Source organism: Nerophis lumbriciformis, linkage group LG24 (assembly GCF_033978685.3).
Source record: "Nerophis lumbriciformis linkage group LG24, RoL_Nlum_v2.1, whole genome shotgun sequence".
Classification (NCBI taxonomy): domain Eukaryota; kingdom Metazoa; phylum Chordata; class Actinopteri; order Syngnathiformes; family Syngnathidae; genus Nerophis; species Nerophis lumbriciformis.
The window spans coordinates 28869439-28893594 of record NC_084571.2 but is presented as its reverse complement, the minus strand read 5'-3'; the positions used below and the strand labels follow the sequence as shown (position 1 = coordinate 28893594).

General features: G+C 38.4%; 1 protein-coding gene across 3 annotated transcripts in view; it reads right to left on the bottom strand.

The window, feature by feature from the left end:
• Positions 1 to 24156, bottom strand: part of cacnb1 (calcium channel, voltage-dependent, beta 1 subunit) — a 125090-nt gene that overhangs the window by 52373 nt on the left and 48561 nt on the right. For all 3 annotated transcript variants that reach the window (XM_061981917.2, XM_061981914.2, XM_061981916.2), the window contains exons 3-6: positions 4048 to 4167; positions 3848 to 3970; positions 181 to 317; positions 37 to 104 (exon numbers count right to left, since the gene is read on the bottom strand). In XM_061981917.2, coding sequence (XP_061837901.2) covers positions 37 to 104; positions 181 to 317; positions 3848 to 3970; positions 4048 to 4167 — 448 coding nt within the window. The remainder of the gene's footprint in view (positions 1 to 36; positions 105 to 180; positions 318 to 3847; positions 3971 to 4047; positions 4168 to 24156) is intronic.

Below are 24156 nucleotides of genomic sequence, written 5' to 3'. Positions count from 1 at the left end.
AAATGAACAAGTGGGACGCCACCTCCCTGACCTCACCTGTGCCGGGTGGGGTGGGCCTGCGGGTTCCTGTGGCAACATCCAGACTGGAGCTCCCTCCCGATTTACTGTGTTCAGAAATAAGGACGTAGGTAAGCGTCTTCAGAGGGTCTGGGGGGGGGACTGTGATTCGACAACACTAACCTGGAGCTGAGTCGGTTCTGCCTCATCCTCTGCTCCTGCAGCAGACGGGTGTTCTCCAGCTTGACTGGGCTGGGGATGAAGCCCACCTCGCAGCCTTCCTTCACCAGGCGCCCGATCCACCAGTCGTTATTGTACTTCTGCATGCAAAAAGAGACGGCCGATCCACAAGCTTTCTCCAGTCAATATTAAAAGCATGTCATCGTACTAGTCCGTTTGCCAGCGTATCATTCCACATACTCAAGTTTTTTTTAATTGAGTATTACTGCAAAAAAATATCCACAACGGGGCCAAAGAAAGTTGTGAGTGCCAGCATTTTAAAAAGGAATGTGAAAAACTCTATTAAATTCAGGAAAAACTTTTATTCTCGCTAACCACCTGAGAGTTAGTGTCCTCTGCAGTGGACATTTGTTTTTGCTCTATTTCTTTACACATTTCCGAAAAAATAGCACTGTTATGCAAAACACAGATCTCCACATGGTATAAAATTTGTGACAAAATCACGGTTGCATTTTTGTGCGCACACCAACCGACTTTTTGCCCGCGATGTGTTTTTGGGGACGAGACCTGTAATTTCCTAATAAAGCCTCAGCTTGACGCTCCTCTACTTTCTCCTGCTCCCGCTTGCCACGGCAACAACAACAATTATTACTTAATTATTACAAAACGTCAAACAATATCGATGAGGGGGAAAAAATGTATAACAAAATAAAGCTAGTGTGTTACATTACGAAAGAGTAAGAGTAAATTAAAAAAATTGTGTGGCACCATTCCACCATACCTGACTCCCATTACCCATAATGAAGTGAAGTGAAGTATATTTATATAGCGCTTTTCTCTAGTGACTCAAAGCGCTTTCACATAGTGAAACCCAATATCTAAGTTACATTTAAACCAGTGTGGGTGGCACTGGGAGCAGGTGGGTAAAGTGTCTTGCCCAAGGACACAACGGTAGTGACGAGGATGGCGGATGCAGGGATCGAACCTGGAACCCTCAAGTTGCTGGCACGGCCACTCCAACAACCGAGCCATACCGCCCCATGATACACTGTGTCCTAACCTAATTACCACACAGATCCTTCCGCCATAAATGCAATTAAACGGTAACATATTCTTCACTGTATTAAAGCAGTATAAAATAGTATGCTGTCAAATTATTCACACAAATGTAATAATTACAAATAAAGTGTGCCTTATAGGTAGGGTTGTACGGTATACCCGTATTAGTATTGTCCCGCGATACTAATGAATCATTTTCGGTACTATACCGCCTCTGAAAAGTACCAATCCCGCACCCCCCAGCGCCCGCGTCGTCGTCACGTCGAGTCATTGCTGGTTTACGGGCAGAGGAGCATGTTCGGCAGCGCACAATCACGGAGTACTTACAAGCAGACACAGCGTGTAGACAGAAAAGGGGAGAACGGACGCATTTTGGCTTAAAAACTAACTATAAAGGCGAAGTTATAACACTGAAACGCCCTCAGGAAGAGATGCTTTAAGACATGGCTAGCTAGTTAGCGGCTAAAGTCCAGCCCCAATCTGCAGTGTTTTAGCTACTTCTAAATCACGAATCCTGGTCTCCATGGCGACAAATAAAGTACGTTTCTTACAAGTATCATCCCTGCAGGATGAGGAATAGCTAAACATGCTTCACTACACACCATACTTGCCAACCTTGAGACCTCCGATTTCGGGAGGTGGGGGGGCGTGGATGGGGGCGTGATTAAGAGGGGAGGAGTATATTTACAGCTAGAATTCACCAAGTCAAGTATTTCATATATATATATATATATATATATATATATATATATAACAAATATTTCAGTCACTTTTTGTCAGCATTTTGTTTGTATTTAATAGGCATTTTGTTCGTATTTTTTTCAATATTTCAGTCACTTTTAGTTAGCATTTTCTTTGTATTTAGTAGGCATTTTACACGTATTTTTTTATCAATATTTCAGATACTTTTTATCAGCATTTTGTTTGTATTTAATAGCCATTTTTTGTACAGATTTTTTATCAATAATTCAGATACTTTTTGCCAGCATTTTGTTTGTATCTAATAGCCATTTTTTGTATGCGGTCTGGTCAATATTTCAGACACTTTTAGTCAACATTTTGTTTGTATTTAATAGGCATTTTTATTTTTCCCGATCAATATTTCAGTCACCTTTCGTCAGCATTTTGTTTGTATTTAATAAGCATTTTTTAATAAGCATTTTTTCAAGTCAAGTATTTCATATATATATATATATATATATATATATATATATATATATATATATATATATATATATATATATATACACTATATATATATATATACTACTAAGTATAAGAAATACTTGACTTTCAGTGAATTCTAGCTGTATATATATTTTATTTTATTTTATTATATATATATATATATATATATATATATATATATATATATATATATATATATATATATATATATATATATATATATATATATATATATATAAAGAGAAATACTTGAATTTCAGTGTTCATTTATTTACACATATACACACACATAACACTCATCTACTCATTGTTGAGTTAAGGGTTGAATTGTCCATCCTTGTTCTATTCTCTGTCACTATTTTTCTAACCATGCTGAACACCCTCTCTGATGATGCATTCTGCTTCGTCTTCTTGTTGTGTGCGCAGTTGTGCACTGCACTCTCTAAAAGCCCGACATGTTATTGTCACATATGCATGTACAGTAGATGGCAGTATTGTCCTGTTTAAGAGTGTCAAACTGCTTTACGGTAGACGAAAACGTGACTGCTGTTGTTGTGTGTTGTTATCGCGCTGGGAGGACGTTAATGAAACTGCCTAACAATAAACCCACATAAGAAACCAAGAACTCGCCCTCGATCATTCTACAGTTATAACATGATTGGGCAGGCACGCTGTTTATATTGTGGGAAAGCGGACGTGAAAACAGGCTGTCGACACGTCACTCAGGTCCGCCTGAATTTCGGGAGAAAATTTGTCCCGGGAGGTTTTCGAGAGAGGCACTGAATTTCGTGATTCTCCCGGAAAATCCGGGAGGGTTGGCAAGTATGCGACACACCGTAGCTCACCGGCATCAAAATGTAAACAAACGCCATTGGTGGATCTACACCTGACATCCACTGTAATGATATCAAGTACAGGCATGATTACTATGATTAAGTCGATATTTTTTTGCATCACAACATCTTTCGTTTTTTACCGATAATTTCCGATATAACATTTTAAAGCATTTATCGGCCGATAATATCGGCAGTCCGGTATTATCGGACATCTCTAATAAATGTATATAAACTAATAATGATCAATTGGTCAATGTTATATTTTCATCAAGAGCATCAAAAAAATAATAAATGCATGTTTTTAACATCATGAAAGCTATCTAGGAAAGAAATAACACCCATATAGGCACTTTAACACTGGTCTGAGTGCTGCCTAAGGCTGAGCCAATCAGAGAACACAATACTGTACAGCGCGCTCTGATTGGTTTGGTCTCATCTAGTGGCATTTAATATTGATATTATAGTTCGTTTAGACATTTATGTTCTTGAAAATTTTTAATTTAGGCCAAAAAGAAATGGAATATGGTAAAAAAAACAAAAAAAAACAGGCTTTTGAGGTTATGATAAAACAAAAACAAGCCTCTAACCTCTTTAATATGCAAGAAGTCTTTGGTTTCGAAGGATATGGCCATGCCTTGCACAGGAACGTCATCGCTGGGGCCCGGGTTGTAGCCCACGTTAGTCCGCACCGCAAACGCCACAGGTTTGGTCTGAACGGGAGAGAGAAAAATACAAAAAAAACGTGAAGTAACGGCGAGCATTGACGTGAAAGTGCAAAACCTCTGACCTTTGCTTTCTCGAGCGTGGCGAGGGCCTGCCGGTCCGCCTCCTTCCTCAGGGCCTCAGGGTCCTCCTCCAGGGAGACATCGGAGTCCGACGGCCGGCTCGTGTATGAGTCGGCCGACCCCTGCCGCACAAAACGAACGTCAGCGAGGTTCTGGCTGCCTGATTGTGCGTCCATGGCACGATTGCGAAGACCTTCTGGAGGGGTCCGCACGGACTACATGGTGCTCATATTGGCTGAAAGATGACTCGGTGTAATTTGAGGTGCTTTGGACGCGCCACAAAAGGCTTCCAGTGCAGATTCAGCCATGCAGATAAAACATCTTGCACAAAGTGGGCGTGGCCAATACACACACAATGGGCTGCTTTTGATGCCTACGGATGGACACTTCATTAGGTACACCTAATGAGATCCAATACAAGAACTTTACAAAACATATTCATGTTTTCATTGTGTTGCGCTCTACTCGCAAAATGACAAAATATTAGAACAGGGCTACCGAGTATGTTTTTGCATTTTTTACTTACTTACAATTAGAGATGTCCGATAATATCGGCAGTCCAATAAATACTTTAAAATGTAATATCAGAAATTATCTGTATCGGTTTCAAAAAGTACAATTTATGACTTTTTAAAATGCCGCTGTACGGAGTGGTACAGGGACGTAGGGAGAAGTACAGAGCACCAATAAACCTTAAAGCACGGCCTTTGAGTGCCGGCCCAATCACATAATATTTACGGCTTTTCACACACACAAGTGAATGCCGGCATACTTGGTCAACAGCCATACAACTTTTACACTGTTACAAATATGCGCCACACTGTGAACCCACATCAAACAAGAATGACAAACACATTTCGGGAGAACATACGCACCGTAACACAACATGAACACAACAGATCAAATACCCAGAACCCCTTGCAGCACTAACTCTTCCGGGACACTACAATATACACCCCCCGCTACCCCCAAACCCCCACCTCAACCTCCTCATGCTCTCTCAGGGAGAGCATGTCCCAAATTCCAAGCTGCTGTTTTGAGGCATGTTAATAAAAAATAATGCACTTTGTGACTTCAATAATAAATATGGCAGTGCCATGTTGGCATTTTTTTTCATAACTTGAGTTGCTTTAATTTGGAAAACCTTGTTACATTGTTTAATACATCCAGCGGGGCATCACAACAAAATTAGGCATAATAATGAGTTAATTCCACGACTGTATATATCGGTATCGGTTGATATCGGAATTGGTAATTAAGAGTTGGACAATATCAGATTATCGGCAAAAAAGCCATTATCGGACATCTCTACTTACAATGGGAAAGTTGCTACACAATTTTATATTTATACTTTTTTTTTTTTTTTTTGTAGCGATGATTATATATATATATATATATATATATATATATATATATATATATATATATATATATATATATATATATAAACAAAATTTGAAACTGTTTAGCTTTTGTTTAAGCATCTTCAATGATTTTTTTTTTTAATAAAACAAACAAAACCCTTTTTCTTTTCTTTTTTTTTTTAAACATTTTAATTTGGGAAAAATTATACTTGACGTCCCCTACTTTACAAATTGTACCATGTAGGACAGGGGGTGTCAAACTCATTATAGCTCAGGGGCCGCATGGAGGAAAATTTGTGCACACGCGGGCCGGACTATTAAAATCATGGCATTAAAACTAAAAAAATAAAGAAAACTTCAGATTGTTTTCTTTGTCTTACTTTGGCCAAAAATACAACAAATACATTCTGAAAGTATTACAATAAAAATATAGAAAAAAAATACCAGCAGTGGTAAAGTTTAGATCCACGAAGGAAAGAAGAAAAATAATGAATGTTTGGAGTTTGCATGTTCTCCCCGTGACTGCGTGGGTTCCCTCCGGGTACTCCGGCTTCCTCCCACCTCCAAAGACATGCACCTGGGGATAGGTTGATTGGCAACACTAAATTGGCCCTAGTGTGTGAATGTGAGTGTGAATGTTGTCTGTCTATCTGTGTTCGCCCTGCGATGAGGCGGCGACTTGTCCAGGGTGTACCCCACCTTCCGCCCGATTGAAGCTGAGATAGGCTCCACCGCCCCCCGCGACCCCAAAGGGAATAAGCGGTAGAAAATGGATGGATATAACTGAATACATTTACATATGCATAAAAATGTGTTTTCTTTTGTATTCTTTTTTTAATGAATTAAGTAACGTTTATGACAACCTTTTTCCAAAACACAATATAGAATGTGAGATATAACAGGATAATGCACACGTTTATCAATTGTTTTCAAAACGGTCACAAAAAAGTGGGACCCCAAAAATGTACTGTGGGACCCCATTTTTATGACTTGATGGGGTCCCTGGGACCCCATTTTGAAAATTTCTAGCGCTAACACTCATGGAGTATTGGTGCGTGCAAAACAGCAGCAGGCAGCTGTGGCCTGCGGGCCGGTTCTTCTACTAATTAATAGATAATTATTTCGCGGGCCGGATCTGGCCCGCAGGCCTTGACTTAGACAAACAGGATGTAGGATCTTGATAAACATCTGTACCGTCTGAAAAATCCAAGGTGAATACAATTATCAAAAATGCTAGCATAAAACTATAGCATGCTAATATAAGAGAAGTTAGCATACTTCTAAGACAGTGCCAAGTATCAAAATACATGATTTTTAGGTTTAAACATACAAAATTATCTAAAACGCTTTAGTAATGTTTACGTTGGTTTGTCAGCTAGTTGGTTAGTAAGCACATAATTCAAAGACATATAGTTGTATTTTCATAAAATAAATCGGATGAGGAACACCTGATTTGGGATTTTAGGGCTGTTCCCGATCACGGGTGTGAATCGATTCCAATTCGTGGGGTGACTATTCGATTCAGAATCGATTCTCGATTAAACATGATTTTCGTAATATATTATGTGGTATATAAATTATAATACAACTTTTTTTAAACACCTTACAGGTTACAAAATCTCCTCTCGGCTGCTGTACGATTTATATGTGCAGTGTTGGCCTAAAAAAGTGTCTTTGAAAAAAGTAATAGTAATAGTCACAAAATGTTAATAAAAAAAAAAATAAAAATAGAGTAACACCAACTTTACAATACAAATTTACAAAGAAATTGGGAAGACAAAAATACAATACTAAAAAAAAAAGAAAATACAAAAATGTATGAAAGCAACAGTATCAATAATATATCAATAATCGTGTTTTAATGTTTTTATGCAAAAATGTATTCTTTAATAAAATAAAGAAAAAAATAAAAATAAAAATAAAAAACATTTTGAAATAGATTTTCGAAAATTATGAATTAATTTTGAATTGAAATAAATAAAAATGTGCAATTTGGAAGTGAATTGATTTTTTGAGCACTCAGTGGGAGTATGCTAGCACCCCACAGACAGTGGATGACTGACAAGAGTCTTCACTCCACTTTCATTCTGCAATAGATAGCTGAAAAAAGCTATGGGCGGATTTTGATTCAACTTTCAGGAAATGTCAGAAATGGGAACAAGTGATTACATTTTGGGGTTGATCCGAATCACCACAACTTTTTTTGACTATTAAGAGAAAGGGCCTTGTCTGCGCTCTCCGATGGTTATTTTAGTTGTTTTATTAGATCTGTATTTAATATTTTACTTTTGTCCTGTTTAAATTTTTTGCATTTTCCCTGACAAAACGGGCTTATTTTCTGCCCTTGCCTGACGTCTCTGCATATTGGGGTCCAGACAGACACCAGAACGTTACATTAACCCCGCAGTTTTGAGGACCAGTCATAGACAATTTAGAGTGAAAAACATGCTCTCAAATCCCAAGCTGCTGTTTTGAGGCATGTTAAAAAAAAATAATGCACTTTGTGACTTCAATAACAAACATATGCACCACACTGTGAATCCACACCAAACAAGAATGACAAAACACATTTCGGGAGAACATCCGCACTGTAACACAACACAAACACAACAGAACAAATACCCAGAAACCCTTGCAGCACTAACTCTTCCGGGACGCTACAATATGCACCCCCCGCTACCCCCTACCCCCCACCTCAACCCCGCCCACCTCAACCTCCTCATGCTTTCTCAGGGAGAGCATGTCCCAAATTCCAAGCTGCTGTTTTGAGGCATGTTAAAAAAATTAATGCACTTTGTGACTTCAATAATAAATATGGCAGTGCCATGTTGGCATTTTTTTCCATAACTTCAGTTGATTTATTTTGGAAAACCTTGTTACATTGTTTAATGCATCCAGCGGGGCATCACAACAAAATTAGGCATAATAATGTGTTAATTCCACGACTGTATATATCGGTATCGGTTGATATCGGAATCGGTAATTAAGAGTTGGACAATATCGGAATATCGGATATCGGCAAAAAAGCCATTGTCGGACATCTCTAACTGTAAGCTAATTAATACCAAGAAAGTGGGCATTATTATTATTGCTTTGTAAAGACACAGCTCAAGTGCACCGAATGAAGAAGTGCTCATTTTTCATGATAACACTTTTGGCGCTCTTGCTGCAGTAACGCGACACCCGGCGACTGACCCTTAAAGCGGACACCCAGCCCACCGTCAGCGTGTCGACCCACATGTGCGGTCGTGCTGTGGCGTTTTGAAGCGTGTACACAACAATGTCTCTTGTTGTTTCTCCTTTCTCTTTTATTTATTTTTGTATTTTGGCCGCCTGGTGCTTCGTAGGAGGTGCTGACAAGAGTGCCGGCAGCCTCGAGGTGCCAAGCAGAACAAGTGAGTCATGAGGTGTGGGCTTCCAAAATAGAGGCGAGAGCGCTCGAAAGATGACATAAGCCATACGGACGCAAAACGATGACGAACTATTCCACCCCTGCTGGACAGTCCGCGCACGTGTCGGGCGACTGCGGCCATTATCTCTCTGCCTTTTAGCCGTTCCGTGGGCGAGCTCCTAGAGGCAAGAGTGCAGCGGCCTAATGAGCCAGTTTAAGTTACACTATATTGCCAAAAGTATTTGGCCACCCATCCAAATGATGACAATCAGATGCCCTAATCCAGGGGTCGGCAACCCGCGGCTTTGAACCAAAACCAAACAAGAATGACAAACACATTTCGGGAGAACATCTGCACCTTAACACAACATAAACACAACAGAACAAGTACCCAGAATCCCATACAGCCCTGACTCTTCCGGGCTACATTATACACCCCTGCTACCACCAAACCCCGCCCCCACTCCAACCCTGCTCCCTCACACATCAACCCCCCCTCTGTGCGTGGTTGAGGTGGGCGGGGTTTGGTAGCGGGGGTGTATAATGTAGCCCGGAAGAGTTAGGGCTGCATGGGATTCTGGGTATTTGTTCTGTTGTGTTTATGTTGTGTTACGGTGCAGATGTTCTCCCGAAATGTGTTTGTCATTCTTGTTTGGTGTGGGTTCACAGTGTGGCGCATTATTAGTAAGAGTGTTAAAGTTTTTTATACCGCCACCATCAGTGTGACCTGTGTGGTTGTTGACCAAGTATGCTTTGCTGTCACTTAAGTGAGCATGCAGAAGCCCCATACAACGTGTGGCTGGGCCGGCACGCTGGTTGTAGTGGGCACTAAATGCTGTACCATCACGGCATGTTCGAGAGAAGAAATACCCTGAAATTCGTAATGTGCCGGATAAATCGGGAAGGTCTGACAAGTATGACGCTGTCAAGCGGCATTCATATAAAACCCGCGGGCCGCACTAACAATCAATTTTAATATTAAGGTGTGGGCCGCGTGTCTGAGACCCTTGGTTTATGCGTAGCACAAAGCAAAAAAAAAACTTTGTATGCAGTGTTATTTCATTTAAAATTGTAAAAGATTTTTGTGGCTCCCATTGTTTTCTTTAAATTTGTGAAACTGGTCAAAATGGCTCTTTGACTGCTAAAGGTTGCCGACCCCTGCCCTAATCACTTGGCTCGGTGTATAAAATCAAGCACTTAGGCATGGAGACTGTTTCTACAAACATTTATGAAAGAATGGGCCGCTCTCAGTGATTTCCAGCGTGGAACTGTCATAGGATGCCACCTGTGCAACTAATCCAGTCGTGAAATTTCCTCGCTCCTAAATATTCCAAAGTCAACTTTATTATAGGAAAAGTGAAGAGTTTGGGAACAACAGCAACTCAGCCACCAAGTGGTAGGCCACGTAAACTGACAGAGAGGGGTCAGCGCATGCTGAAGTGCATAGTGCAAAGACTTCATGTGACCTTCCAATTAGCCCACGTACAGTACACAGAGAGCTTCATGGAATGGGTTTCCATGGCCGAGCAGCTGCATCTAAGCCATACATCAAAAAGTCCAATGCAAAGCGTTGGATGCAGTGGTGCAAAGCGCGTCGCCACTGGACTCTAGAGCAGTGGAGACGCCTTCTCTGGACTGATGAGTCATGCTTTTCCATCTGGCAATCTGATGGACCAGTCTGAGTTTGGAGGTTGCCAGGAGAACGCTACATTTTGGACTGCATTGTGCCAAGTGTGAAATTTGGTGGAGGAGGAAATATGGTGTGGGGTTGTTTTTCAGGAGTTGGGCTTGGCCCCTTAGTTCCTATGAAAAGAACTTTGAATGCTCCAGGATACCAAAACATTTTGGACAATTCCATGGGATGGCACTTCAAGTTCATATGTGAGTAACGGAAGGCGGCCAAATACATTTGGCAATATAGTGTAAGTGTGTGGACATGTTGTCGCCAACAGGTAGTCCAGTCCTCCAAAAGCAGGGTGACAAAACGTGGTATTAAGGGTGGAACGGTACATGTTTTTGCAATCAGAATGTTTCGGTACGGTCAGGGCCTATGCAGTTTTTTTTAGGGGCCACAACTATTACATTTCAGTAGCTGGTGTTGTCTTGTTCAATTTGACGGACTGAATTGCGTCATGGATACAATAATACTTCGTTTCTGCACGACTTATTCAGCGGTGAGTCAACATGTCTTTTGTAATAGTTTAAGCTGTGTCCATTTAGAAGCCCATAGATATAATTGCTCATTTAGAACCCCTTCAACTGCCGTCATCGTGACAGATTTACGACCCCATTTCTAAAAGTCTGTACTATTTAAGTTGATATTGTAGCCGAACATTTTCCTTAAAGATATATTGTTTAAAAAAACATTTGTTTTTCCATAGGTTTTGCACATATATTGTGTTCCATTTACTTTTTCAATTAATGCCGAAGCAGGATAGCAGTTTTGAATTGGCTTCACTGCATTCGGAGATGTAGACCACTTTTCTCTTTCTTTGGACATATCAAACTATTTTCTCAAATCTTTTTATATAAACTTTGGACATTATCTGAAATATAAACATAACTATTTAACATATTGTATAAAACTGAATAGCAGTTGTGATGACTGTTTGTACCTGATTATGTATAGTAAATACTAGAGATGTCCGATAATATCGTACTGACGATATTATCGGCCGATAAATGCTTTAAAATGTAATATCGGAAATTATCGGTATCTCTTTTAAAAAAGTTAAATTTATCACTTTTTAAAACGCCACTGTATGGAGTGGTACACGGACGTAGGAGAAGTACAGAGCAGTTGCGTCTCCCAGTCATACTTGCCAACCCTCCCGATTTTCAGTGCCCCTCCCGAAAATATCCCAGGGCAACCATTCTCCCGAATTTCTCCCGATTTCCACCCAGACAACAATACTGGGGGCGTGCCTTAAAGGCACTGCATTTGCGTGCCGACCCAATCACATAATATCTAACACACACAAGTGAATGCAAGCATACATGGTCAACAGCCATACAGGTCACACTGAGGGTGGCCGTATAAACAACTTTAACACTGTTACAAATATGCGCCACACTGTGGACCCACACCAAACAAGAATGACAAACACATTTCAGGAGAACATCCGCACCGTAACACAACATAAACACAACAGAACAAATACCCAGAACCCCTTGCAGCACTAACTCTTCCAGGACACTACAATATACACCCCCCGCCACCCCCGCCACCCCCGCCACCCCCCCACCTCAACCTTCTCATGCTCTCTCAGGGAGAGCATGTCCCAAATTCCAAGCTGCTGTTTTGAGGCATGTTAAAAAAAATAATGCACTTTGTGACTTCAATAATAAATATGGCAGTGCCATGTTGGCATTTTTTTCCATAACTTGAGTTGATTTATTTTGGAAAACCTTGTTACATTGCTTAATGCATCAAGCAGGGCATCACAACAAAATTAGGCATAATAATGTGTTAATTCCACGACTGTATATATCGGTATCGGTTGATATCGGAATCGGTAATTAAGAGTTGGACAATATCGGAATATCGGCAAAAAAGTAATTATCGGACATCTCTAGTAAATACACATCTTTACATAACCTGTAAAATATTACTAATACCGTATTTCATAATATGTAATTATAAACTTACTTTAACTGAATTTTTGTTGAGTGTGTCTTTTATGCACGCACTCCCGTACCAATCGTCAACTCTACTTCTGGTCACCAAGAGTATTACAGTAAACTCTCGATTATCACCATTAATTGGTTCAGAATATAATAATACATATACATATACAGTACGGGCCAAAAGTTTGGACACACCTTCTACTCATTCAATGCGTTTTCTTTATTTTCATGACTATTTACATTGTAGATTGTCACTGAAGGCATTAAAACTATGAATGAACACATGTGGAGTTATGTATGTACTTAACAAAAAAAGGTGAAATAACTGAAAACATGTTTCATATTCTACTTTCTTCAAAATAGCCACCCTTGGCTCTGATTACTGTTTTGCACACTCTTGGCATTCTCTCGATGAGCTTCAAGAGGTAGTCACCTGAAAGGGTTTTCACTTCACAGGTGTCATAGTTTTGATGCCTTCAGTGTAACAATGTAATGTAACAATGTAAATAGTAGGGGTGTGGGAAAAAAATCGATTCGAATTTGAATCGCGATTCTCACGTTGTGCGATTCAGAATCAATTCTCATTTTTAAAAAAATCGATTTTTTTTTAAAATGTATTTTTTTTTTTTTTTCTTTTACAAAACAATACACAGCAATACCATAACAATGCAATCCAATTCCAAAACCAAACCCGACCCAGCAACACTCAGAACTGCAATAAACAGAGCAATTGAGAGGAGACACAAACACAACACAGAACAAACCAAAAGTAGTGAAACAAAAATTAATATCACCCAAAGATTCACAGCCCTAGTAAATAGTCATGAAAATAAAGAAAACACATTGAAATGAGAAGGTGTGTCCAAACTTCGGGCCTGTCCTGTATGTATTGTTGCATTTGAAGCGATTGTAATGTTGATAAGAGGTATTATTCATTATCAATAGTGTTATTTCTATTGGTATTTGTATTGCTCCATTTGTAATAATATAATAATATTAATAATAATTAATTATATAATTATATAAATATATTATATAATTATTAATTATAATAATAATATTCATGGTCATTTCTGTGTTATTACTATCTACTTCATGAACTGGTTCTTGGCTATCACTTTTGGTATCATAGTTGTATATATCATATTTGCTGATAATGTTCTGTCGTTGTTGTCTCTCTGTCTTATCCCACTCATGTCCCGCAATTTCCCCCCTCGGTCTTCTTTTTTTTCTTCTTTCTATCCCTTCCTGGTGCAGTACGGCTACACCAAACATTAAATATATTCATCTAATAAAGTCAAATACAAATAGGGCAACAAGAGAAATATTCCACACAGCAGAAATAGGCATATACAGGTACATCAACAATATTATTTGCTTTAAAAAAAATTGGTTTTGGACTTGGCCATGGATTATATGAGGTAGGAATTATTGATTATAAATGTAATATTCTTTATAGCGAGAGCATAAAAAAACTGTGGGGGGGGAGGGCGTGGCCTGCGGACCTGCAGCGAAGCGGGGTGTGCCAGGACCGGCTTCGAGATCAGCGACAGGTGCGTAGATGACCCACCTGGGAGTGTTTGTCTGATCACCTGTCGCTCTGTTAAAGGCAGCAGTCGGGAAGGAGAAGAGGGGTGGTCGATGGTGGAACACGAACACAAATACGAGGACGAGCACGAACGAGAGCGAGACGGACAGAACTGACAAGACCTGATGGCTGAAAAGCACGAGAAAGGGCGTTTAAGGAAAAATAAATAATTGTTCTTAACCATGTACGCAGCTTTTATGTCTGTCATTGGTGGTCCAAGGAACCCGGAGGAGCAAGACCTCCACATTGACTTTTTAAATACGGTCTATAAAATTTAAAAATCCCTTTAGACATGAAATAGCACCCACATAGTCACCTTTACAAGCCGCAAACCTCGAAGCGCATTGTGTCGAGGGACAACTATTACAATACCCACTAGGTGACAGTCAGCCCTATAGACCAGGAGTCGGCAACCCAAAACGTTGAAAGAGTCATATTGGACCAAAAACACAAAAAACAAATCTGTCTGGAGCTGCAAAAAATGAAAAGCCGTATATAAGTCTTATAATGAAGGCAACACAGCTATAATAGCCTACTATCAAAATGGCAGGCTGAAGCAAATCTTCGTTGACAGAAATGTTGAAATGTAATATTTATTCTACAGATTTTTACAACATTAGAAACCATTAGTAAATCAGAGGTTACTCAGAAGGTGAGATAACTCCTGGAAACTACTGGCTTTTAACGGCCAAAGGTATAGAAGTGTGTCCAAGTTAAAAGGAAACGGCAGGCTGTCTTCTTTTAATAGATTTATTACAATCTTTGGCAAGCTAGGTAATGTTTGCTGTGGTCTGGAACAACATTGGACACAAACAACTATCTGAAATGCAGCCAAAATTACATACAGATAATGTGTCATGAGCAGTGTTGGGTTAGTTACTGAAAACCAGTAACTAGTTACAGTTACTAGTTACTTTATTTCAAAAGTAACTCAGTTACTAACTCAGTTACTTACACCAAAAAGTAATGCGTTACTGTGAAAAGTAACTATTTAGTTACTTCTTCTACTTTTTGTTTTTAAAGCTCCCATTAATGCCCTTTTAGCCTTCATTTCAGTACTGTTATTGCACTGGAGAATAATACAATATGTTGATCAACTTGACATGCATTTGCATCACTGAACTCTGCTAAGCAATGTGCTCTACATACAACACACAAAGACAAAGATATGTTTCAAAGGGCCAATTTATTTCAGGCCAGAACAAATTGACAAAACTATTTTAAATCGCTGCAACATAACATACATAAGTAACAAACAGCATAATAACACTAACACTAACCACGTTAAACCCAGATTCCAAACTAACAAAGGTCTTAACTCATTGTCTTTCTATGCCACTTCAATATGGAATCCACTCCCAACAGGTGTAAAGTAAAGGGCATCTCTATCCTCCTTCAAAACCGCACTAAAAGAACATCTCCAGGCAACTACAACCTTAAACTAACACCCTCCCTTCCACATAATACCTCTTCGGATTGTAAATAATCAAATGTAGACATTTTTTCTTATACTTTCTGATCTCTCCCTCTGTGTCCACTACTTGCTATACATATCCTACCAAGTCAGTCCTACACTGTTTCAATGTCCATTTCTCTGATGATGCAATTGTTGATGCTGATTGTTGATGACAGAAGTGTTGACACCAACCACACCTAATATATAATATATATATATATAAAATCTATGAAATACTTGACTTGGTGAATTCTAGCTGTAAATATACTCCTCCCCTTTTAGCCACGCCCCCAACCACGCCCCCGTCCCACCCCGACCACGCCCACCCCAACCCCCCTCCCCCCACCTCCCGAAATCGGAGGTCTCAAGGTTGGCAAGTATGCTAAGTAGAATGTTAGCATTGATTAGCTTGCGTTCATGCGCTGACCAAATATGCCTGATTAGCACTCCAACAAGTCAATAACATCACAGCATGAAACTTTTGGTGGACAAAATGGAACAAAGAGGGAGATTTTACATGTAAACAAACTGTTGCGTCACAGTCCACACTATGGTGAGTTCAAGAACCGCCGAAATTAGTAGGACAAAACGATGTTCACCAAATACTCTCATCAGTGAAGCATACACACAAACATATTAAACAGTGGGCTTTCTAACATTTGAGAAGGTTTGTCTCATGTTTGTCCTCAAACAAAAACCATACTAAAACAAAAAAAATATTTCCCCCCCCCCATCTTTTTCCATTTTCAATCCTTTTTTAAAAAATGCTTCAGGGAGCCACAAGGGCGGCGCTAAAGAGCCGCATGCAGCTTGAGAGCCGCGGGCTGCTGACCCCTGCTATAGACCTTTGAATGTTACACAAGTACCGTATTTTTCAGAGTATAAGTCGCACCGGAGTATAAGTCGCACCTGCCGAAAATGCATAATAAAGAAGGAAAAAAACATAAGTCGCACTGGAGCCCGGCCAAACTATAAAAAAAACTGCGACTTATAGTCCGAAAAATACGGTAATATTAAAGACCAAAATGGGGCCACAAAATGTACAGATAATATCCCACACGGCACACACGAGGGACAGTAGGTGTAACTGTCTTGCTCTATCCTCCACACAACCAGCATCCTCTGCAGTGGACATTTATGTTTTGTATAACAGGTGTCATTCTATCACTCCCCCCCAAAAAAATGTGTAACGCTGATAAAAGAAATAGACTAAAAACTAAATGTCCACTGCAGAGGTCAAAGGTTCTCAGGAGGATATAGTCACACATCGACTATGTAAAGAAATACAGTTGTCCCTTATTTATCGCTGCTAATTTGTTCCGAACATGACGCCAAAAATTTATTTTCGCCAAGTAGGAAATTAATTCAATTAAATCAGGGGTGTCAAATGTAAGATTTTATCCGGCCCGCGGGATGAGTTTGCCAAGTATAAAGATGAGGCGAAATTTTTGAATGAAAGAAACTGCTGTTCTTAATGTGTCCACTAGATATCGCAATAGCAATTATTTGTAGATTATGCTACATATTAGGGGTGTGGGGAAAAAATCGATTCGAATTCGAATCGCGATTCTCACGTTGTGCGATTCAGAATCGATTCTCATTTTTAAAAAATAGATTTTTTTATTTTTATTAATTTATTTATTTATTTTTATTTTTTTAAATTAATCAATCCAACAAAACAATACACAACAATACCATAACAATGCAATCCAATTCCAAAACCAAACCCGACCCAGCAACACTCAGAACTGCAATAAACAGAGCAATTGAGAGGAGACACAAACACGACACAGAACAAACCAAAAGTAAATCAAATCAAATCAAATCAACTTTATTTATAGAGCACATTTAAAATTTACCACAGGGGTAGCCAAAGTGCTGTACAATGAGCAGGTTAAAAGATAAAACGAGTACCGAGCAAACACAACACAACACAAACAGAACACGATAAAAAATAAATAATTAAAATAGAATTAATAAAAACATAAAAACATAAAAACAGGATCACAGCAGGTGTATTATGGGGCGCCATTGCAGGATGGATATCACTCAGTGTTAAAAGCCATGGAATAAAAGTATGTTTTTAAGAGAGATTTAAAAACAGGAAGAGAGGAGGCTTGTCTAACACTCAGAGGTAGGTCGTTCCAGAGCTTGGGAGCAGCAACGGCGAAAGCTCTGTCACCTCTAAGCTTCAGCCTTGTGTCAGGGACCGTCAACAGCAGCTGATCGACTGATCTTAAGGATCGGGTGGGGCAGTAAGGCTGAAGGAGGTCGGAGAGATAGGTTGGCGCGAGGTTGTTTAGACATTTAAAAACAAATAAAAGGAGTTTAAAATGTATTCGGTAACGCACAGGGAGCCAGTGAAGGGACGCTAAAATAGGGGTGATGTGCTCACGTCTGCGGGTCTGTGTTAGCAGACGAGCAGCAGAGTTCTGCACGAGCTGCAGGCGGGCGAGGGAGGCCTGGCTAATGCCTACATACAGGGCATTACAATAATCAAGACGAGTCGAGATAAAAGCGTGGATTAATTTCTCAAGATCATGTCTTGATAGAAGCGGTTTCACTTTCGCTATTTGGCGTAATTGATAAAAGCTTTTTTGAACGACGCTGCTGATTTGTTTTTCGAATTTAAAATCTGAGTCAAACTTTACCCCCAGGTTTGTGACAGAGTCGCTGAGATACGGGGTCAGAGTGCCGAGGTCAACGTTGGGGGAGGGAGAGCGACTTGGACCGAACAACATAACTTCTGTTTTATCTTCATTTAGGCTCAGGAAGTTAGCTGAAAGCCAGACTTTGATGTCGTGCAGGCAGTCAATAAGACGTTGAACCGTGTTATTTTGTGCCATGGGAAAATAAATCTGGCAATCATCGGCATAAAAATGAAATGCAATACTGTACTTCCTAAAAATAGAACCAAGGGGGAGAAGGTAAAGCGCAAATAAAATTGGGGCAAGGATTGAGCCCTGGGGGACCCCATGTGGTAAAGGAGCTGTGGACGACATAAAACTGTCTACTTTTACACAAAAACTCCTGTCGGTTAGGTACGACCGGAACCAGTTGAGGGCGGCGCCCTTAATGCCCACACAGTTCTCAAGACGAGTGATTAAGGTGGCGTGGTCGACGGTGTCGAACGCAGCAGACAGATCTAAAAGCACCAGGACAACATATTTACCAGAATCAGTGGACAGGAGGATATCGTTAAAAACTTTTAGAAGCGCTGACTCTGTGCTGTGGAGGGCTTTAAAACCGGACTGGAACAGCTCAGTGATACCATTATCCTCTAAGAAGGGCAACAACTGACTGTAGACAACCTTCTCTAATATTTTGGAAATGTATGGAAGATTAGAGATAGGTCTGAAGTTAGAGAGGAGAGAGGGGTCGAGGCTGGGTTTTTTAAGTAGAGGTCGTACCACTGCATGTTTAAACTCTACTGGAACTATTCCAGAAGAGAGGCTACTATTGATAATGTTAAGGACACTTGATCCAATAGTAGCAAGTACCTCCTTAAACAGGCGAGGTGGGAGGGCATCTGCAGGAGAACCAGAGGGCTTCATATGACTAACTGTGTCACTTAAAAAAGAAAAGTAATGAAACAAAAATGAATATTATCAACAACAGTATCAATATTAGTTACAATTTCAACATAGCAGTGATTAAAAATCCCTCATTGACATCATTGGACATTTATAAAAAATTAAAAAAGAACAATAGTGTCACAGTGGCTTACACTTGCATCGCATCTCATAAACTTGACAACACACTGTGTCCAATATTTTACAAAGATAAAATAAGTCATGTTTTTGGTTCATTTAATAGTTAAAACAAATTTACATTATTGCAATCAGTTGATAAAACATTGTCCTTTACAATAATAAAAGTTTTTTACAAAAATCTACTACTCTGCTTGCATGTCAACAGACTGGGGTAGATCCTGCTGAAATCCTATGTATTGAATGAATACAGAATCCTTTTGAATCGGGAAAAAAATCGTTTTTGAATCGAGAATCGTGTTGAATAGGAAAAAAAAAATCGATTTATAATCGAATCGTGACCCCAAGAATCGATATTCAATCGAATCGTGGGACACCCAAAGATTCACAGCCCTATTACATATGTAAAAAAAAAAATCAAACCACATGATGTTAGTGCGCCAGTCGAGGAAAATGAGCAAACTACATGAATAATATCCTGTAATTTGATTTTGATATTATTTTTTTATCTTGATAGATTGAAAATTAACACAAATGAGTTGACTGATGAACATTATCATGGTACCGTAAATGGTAAATGGGTTATACTTGTATAGTTTTTTTCTACCTTCGAGGTACTCAAAGTGCTTTGACACTATTTCCACATTCACCCATTCACACACAAATTCACACACTGATGGCAAGAGCTGCCTAACCCCGACCCAACAAGAGCAAGGGTGAAGTGTCTTGCTCAAAGACACAACGGACGTGACTAGGTTGGTAGAAGCTGGGGATCGAACCAGGAACCCTCAGATTGCTGGCATGGCCACTCTCCCAACAGCGCCACGCCGTACCCTATCATCATCACATAATTTATAGAGTAGATTTTTCTCCATGTGGCCCCCAATCTAAAATGAGTTTGACACCCCTGTCAATTCTTAACGACCTTCTAAATACATTTTTCAACATAATGTATGCCAAGTAGGAATGAAATAAGGATAAGATTGCATATACTTTTTATGTATCCACAAAGGGGAAATTACGTTGTTGCAGTCACTTTTACACTCTTTTAATCCAATATGGTAATGCTGCCAATCAGTGGCCACGATACTGATTGCCAATACTACTGTTGTTTTTGACTTATTTGTCTCATTTGCACCAACATATGAAATAACAAGTGTGTGTAAAAATTTGAAGTGCTCCCCCTCTGGCCAACATATGTAATAATAAGTGTGTGTAAGGAATTGAAATGCGCCCCCTTTGGCCAAAATTAATTAAAAAATATCTATATAGAGACATACTGTAGAACGAACTAAATAATGAAGATTAAAAAACAATTAAAAAATTATAAAAAATATTAAGTAAAACTTACCTTTTTTATATTTGCATAGTATGTATATATTATTAATGTTGTAAATATAAATCTTTATATATCTAGAATGTGTGGTCCTAAAGAGGTCGGCATTTTTATACACTGTTGCTGTAAAATATTATTGTATTTAAGAGAAATATTATTTGAATGGAAACTGTACAAAGGAAGTAATGTTTATGTGGTGGACCGGATGTACCTTATTTTGAAGGGCACTCAACAGGATGTTTCTCTTAAATACAATAAAAATATCACATTAATACATAAGTCACAACAACTGTAGTATTGATATTTTTAGTTTGATTCGCCATGTTTATGCTTGAAAATGCTTTATCTGGATATATGGAACTTTATTGTCATTGCACTTAAAAAGTACAACAAAATGACATTTTCAGTACAAATAGTGTCCAAGAACTAGGGTTGTCCCGATACCAATATTTTAGTAATGGTACCAAAATGTATTTAGATTATTTTCTAAATAAGGGGATACCACAAAAAATTGCATTATTGGCTTTATTTTACCAAAAAATCTTAGGGTACATTAAACATATGTTTCTTATTGCAATCGAAGAACAATCTTGCCCTTAAATAAAATACTGAACATACTAGACAACTTGTCTTTTAGTAGTAAGTAAGAAAACAAAGGCTCCTATTTTTTCTGCTGACGTATGCAGTAATTGTATCATTTCTCATTCTATTATTTTGTCAACATTATGAGGGACAAGCTGTAAAAATTGATTATTAATCCACTTGTTCATTTACTGTTAATATTTGGTTATTTTCCGTTTCTGTTGAAATGTAATAATCACTTATTCTTCTGTTGTTTGGATACTTTACTTTTGGACGATACCACAAATGTAAGTATCGATCCGATACAAAGTAGTTACAGGATCATACATTGGTCATATTTATAGTCCTCATGTGTCCAGGGATGTATTTCCTGAGTTTATAAACATAATATACATTTTTTTTTAATCATTAGTACCGCGATACTATACCAGTATCGGTATACCGTACAACCCTACAAAGGACAGACATACAGTTACAGGGGGGACACTATGGTGGGGGGCGTAGTTTGATACCAGGAAAACAATTTATAGCAAAGCACATATACATAATACAATGTGGCATAAAAACTCTTGGAGGGGGGCTTAAAAAAAATCCAATATTACATAACCCTATGGTTTTTAGCGTTGAAAACCACCTAATGCTAACAACATTTTTTTTACAGCATGTCGGGTTAATTTGATCCCTTTAACGAGCGTCAAAGTGGATTTCCCTCAGTTTAAAAGCAATAAAAGTCGACATAGGATCGGGTTCCTATCGTCTTATGCTTTTGGGAGCTTGGAGGATTTGGTTACTGGATGCCTCTGGGATGCAGTAGAAAGTGTGTGGTGTGTGTGTGTGCTTGTATTTCTACCCTTCTTGAGACATCAACAAGGAAAAGTACCTTCCATATGAGGACCGGTGAACAAGTTAGGACATAAATCATGGTTCCAATACGGAAAACCATTGTATCTAATAGAGAATGTCTCATTTGGTAAAATCTATCAAAATTAGGGTGGTCCCAAAAAGGAGGGATTTTTCAAATTGACTGTGTGTCGCTTTTAAAAGTGCTCCCTCTCTGGTCAACATATGAAATAACAAGTGTGTGTAAAAATTTGACGCGCTCCCCCTCTGGCCAACATATTTAATAATAAGTGTGTGTAAGGAATTGAAATGCGCCCTCTTTGGCCAAAATTAATTTAAAAAAAAAAAAATATATATATATATATATATATATATATATATATAGCGACATACTGTAATAACTTGAATTAAATAATGAAGATTAAAAAACAATTAAAAAATATTAATAAAAATATTAACTAAAAGATTACTTTTTTATATTTGCGTAGTTTGTATATATTATTAATGTTGTAAATACAAATCTTTGTATATCTAGAAAGGGTGGTCCTAAAGAGGTCGGAATTTTTCGGAGGTCACAAAAAGGTAACAAATACAAGAATGTGTGTGTGTGCGTGTGTGTTTATTTTTCTACCCTTCTTGAGACATCAACAAAGAAAAGTACCTTCTATATGAGGACCGGTGAACAAGTTAGGACATAAATCATGGTCCCAAGACGGAAAACCATTGCATCTAATAGAGAATGTCTCATTTGCACCAACATATGAAATAACAAGTGTGTGTAAAAATTTGAAGTGCTCCCCCTCTGGCCAACATATGTAATAATAAGTGTGTGTAAGGAATTGAAATGCGCCCCCTTTGGCCAAAATTAATTAAAAAAAAATATGTATATAGAGACATACTGTAGAACGAACTAAATAATGAAGATTAAAAAACTATTAAAAAATTATAAAAAATATTAAGTAAAACGTACCTTTTTTATATTTGCATAGTATGTATATATTATTAATGTTGTAAATATAAATCTTTATATATCTAGAATGTGTGGTCCTAAAGAGGTCGGCATTTTTCCGAGGTCACGAAAAGGTAACAAATACAAGAATGAGTTTGTGTGCGTGTGTGTTTATTTTTCTACCCTTCTTGAGACATCAACAAGGAAAAGTACCTTCTATATGAGGAGGTGTGAACAAGTTAGGACATAAATCATGGTCCCAAGACGGAAAACCATTGCATCTAATAGAGAATGTCTCATTTGCACCAACATATGAAATAACTAGTGTGTGTAAAAATTTGAATTGCTCCCCCTCTGGCCAACATTTGTAATAAGTGTGTGTAAGGAATTGAAATGCGCCCCCTTTGGCCAAAATTAATTAAAAAATATGTATATAGAGACATACTGTAGAACGAACTAAATAATGAAGATTAAAAAACTATTAAAAAATTATAAAAAATATTAAGTAAAACTTACCTTTTTTATATTTGCATAGTATGTATATATTATTAATGTTGTAAATATAAATCTTTATATATCTAGAATGTGTGGTCCTAAAGAGTTCGGCATTTTTCGGAGGTCACGAAAAGGTAACAAATACAGGAATGTGTTTGTGTGTGTGCGTGTGTGTTTATTTTTCTACCCTTCTTGAGACATCAACAAGGAAAAGTACCTTCTATATGAGGACCGGTGAACAAGTTAGGACATAAATCATGGTTCCAAGACGGAAAACCATTGCATCTAATAGAGAATGTCTCATTTGCACCAAACATATGAAATAACAAGTGTGTGTAAAAATTTGAAGTGCTCCCCCTCTGGCCAACATATGTAATAATAAGCGTGTGTAAGGAACTGAAATGCGCCCCCTTTGGCCAAAATTAATTCAATATGTATATAGAGACATACTGTAGAACGAACTAAATAATGAAGATTAAAAAACTATTAAAAAATTATAAAAAATATTAAGCAAAACTTACCTTTTTTATATTTGCATAGTATGTATATATATGTGTAAATATAAATCTTTATATATCTAGAATGTGTGGTCCTAAAGAGGTCGGCATTTTTCGGAGGTCTCGAAAAGGTAACAAATACAATGTGTGTGTGTGTGTGTGTGTGTGTGTGTGTGTGTGTGTGTGTGTGTGTGTGTGTGTGTGTGTGTGTGTGTGTGTTTAATGTCCCGTGCTGCTTTTTATTAGCACCCTTGTCTCTTTGAGTGGTTCCAAACC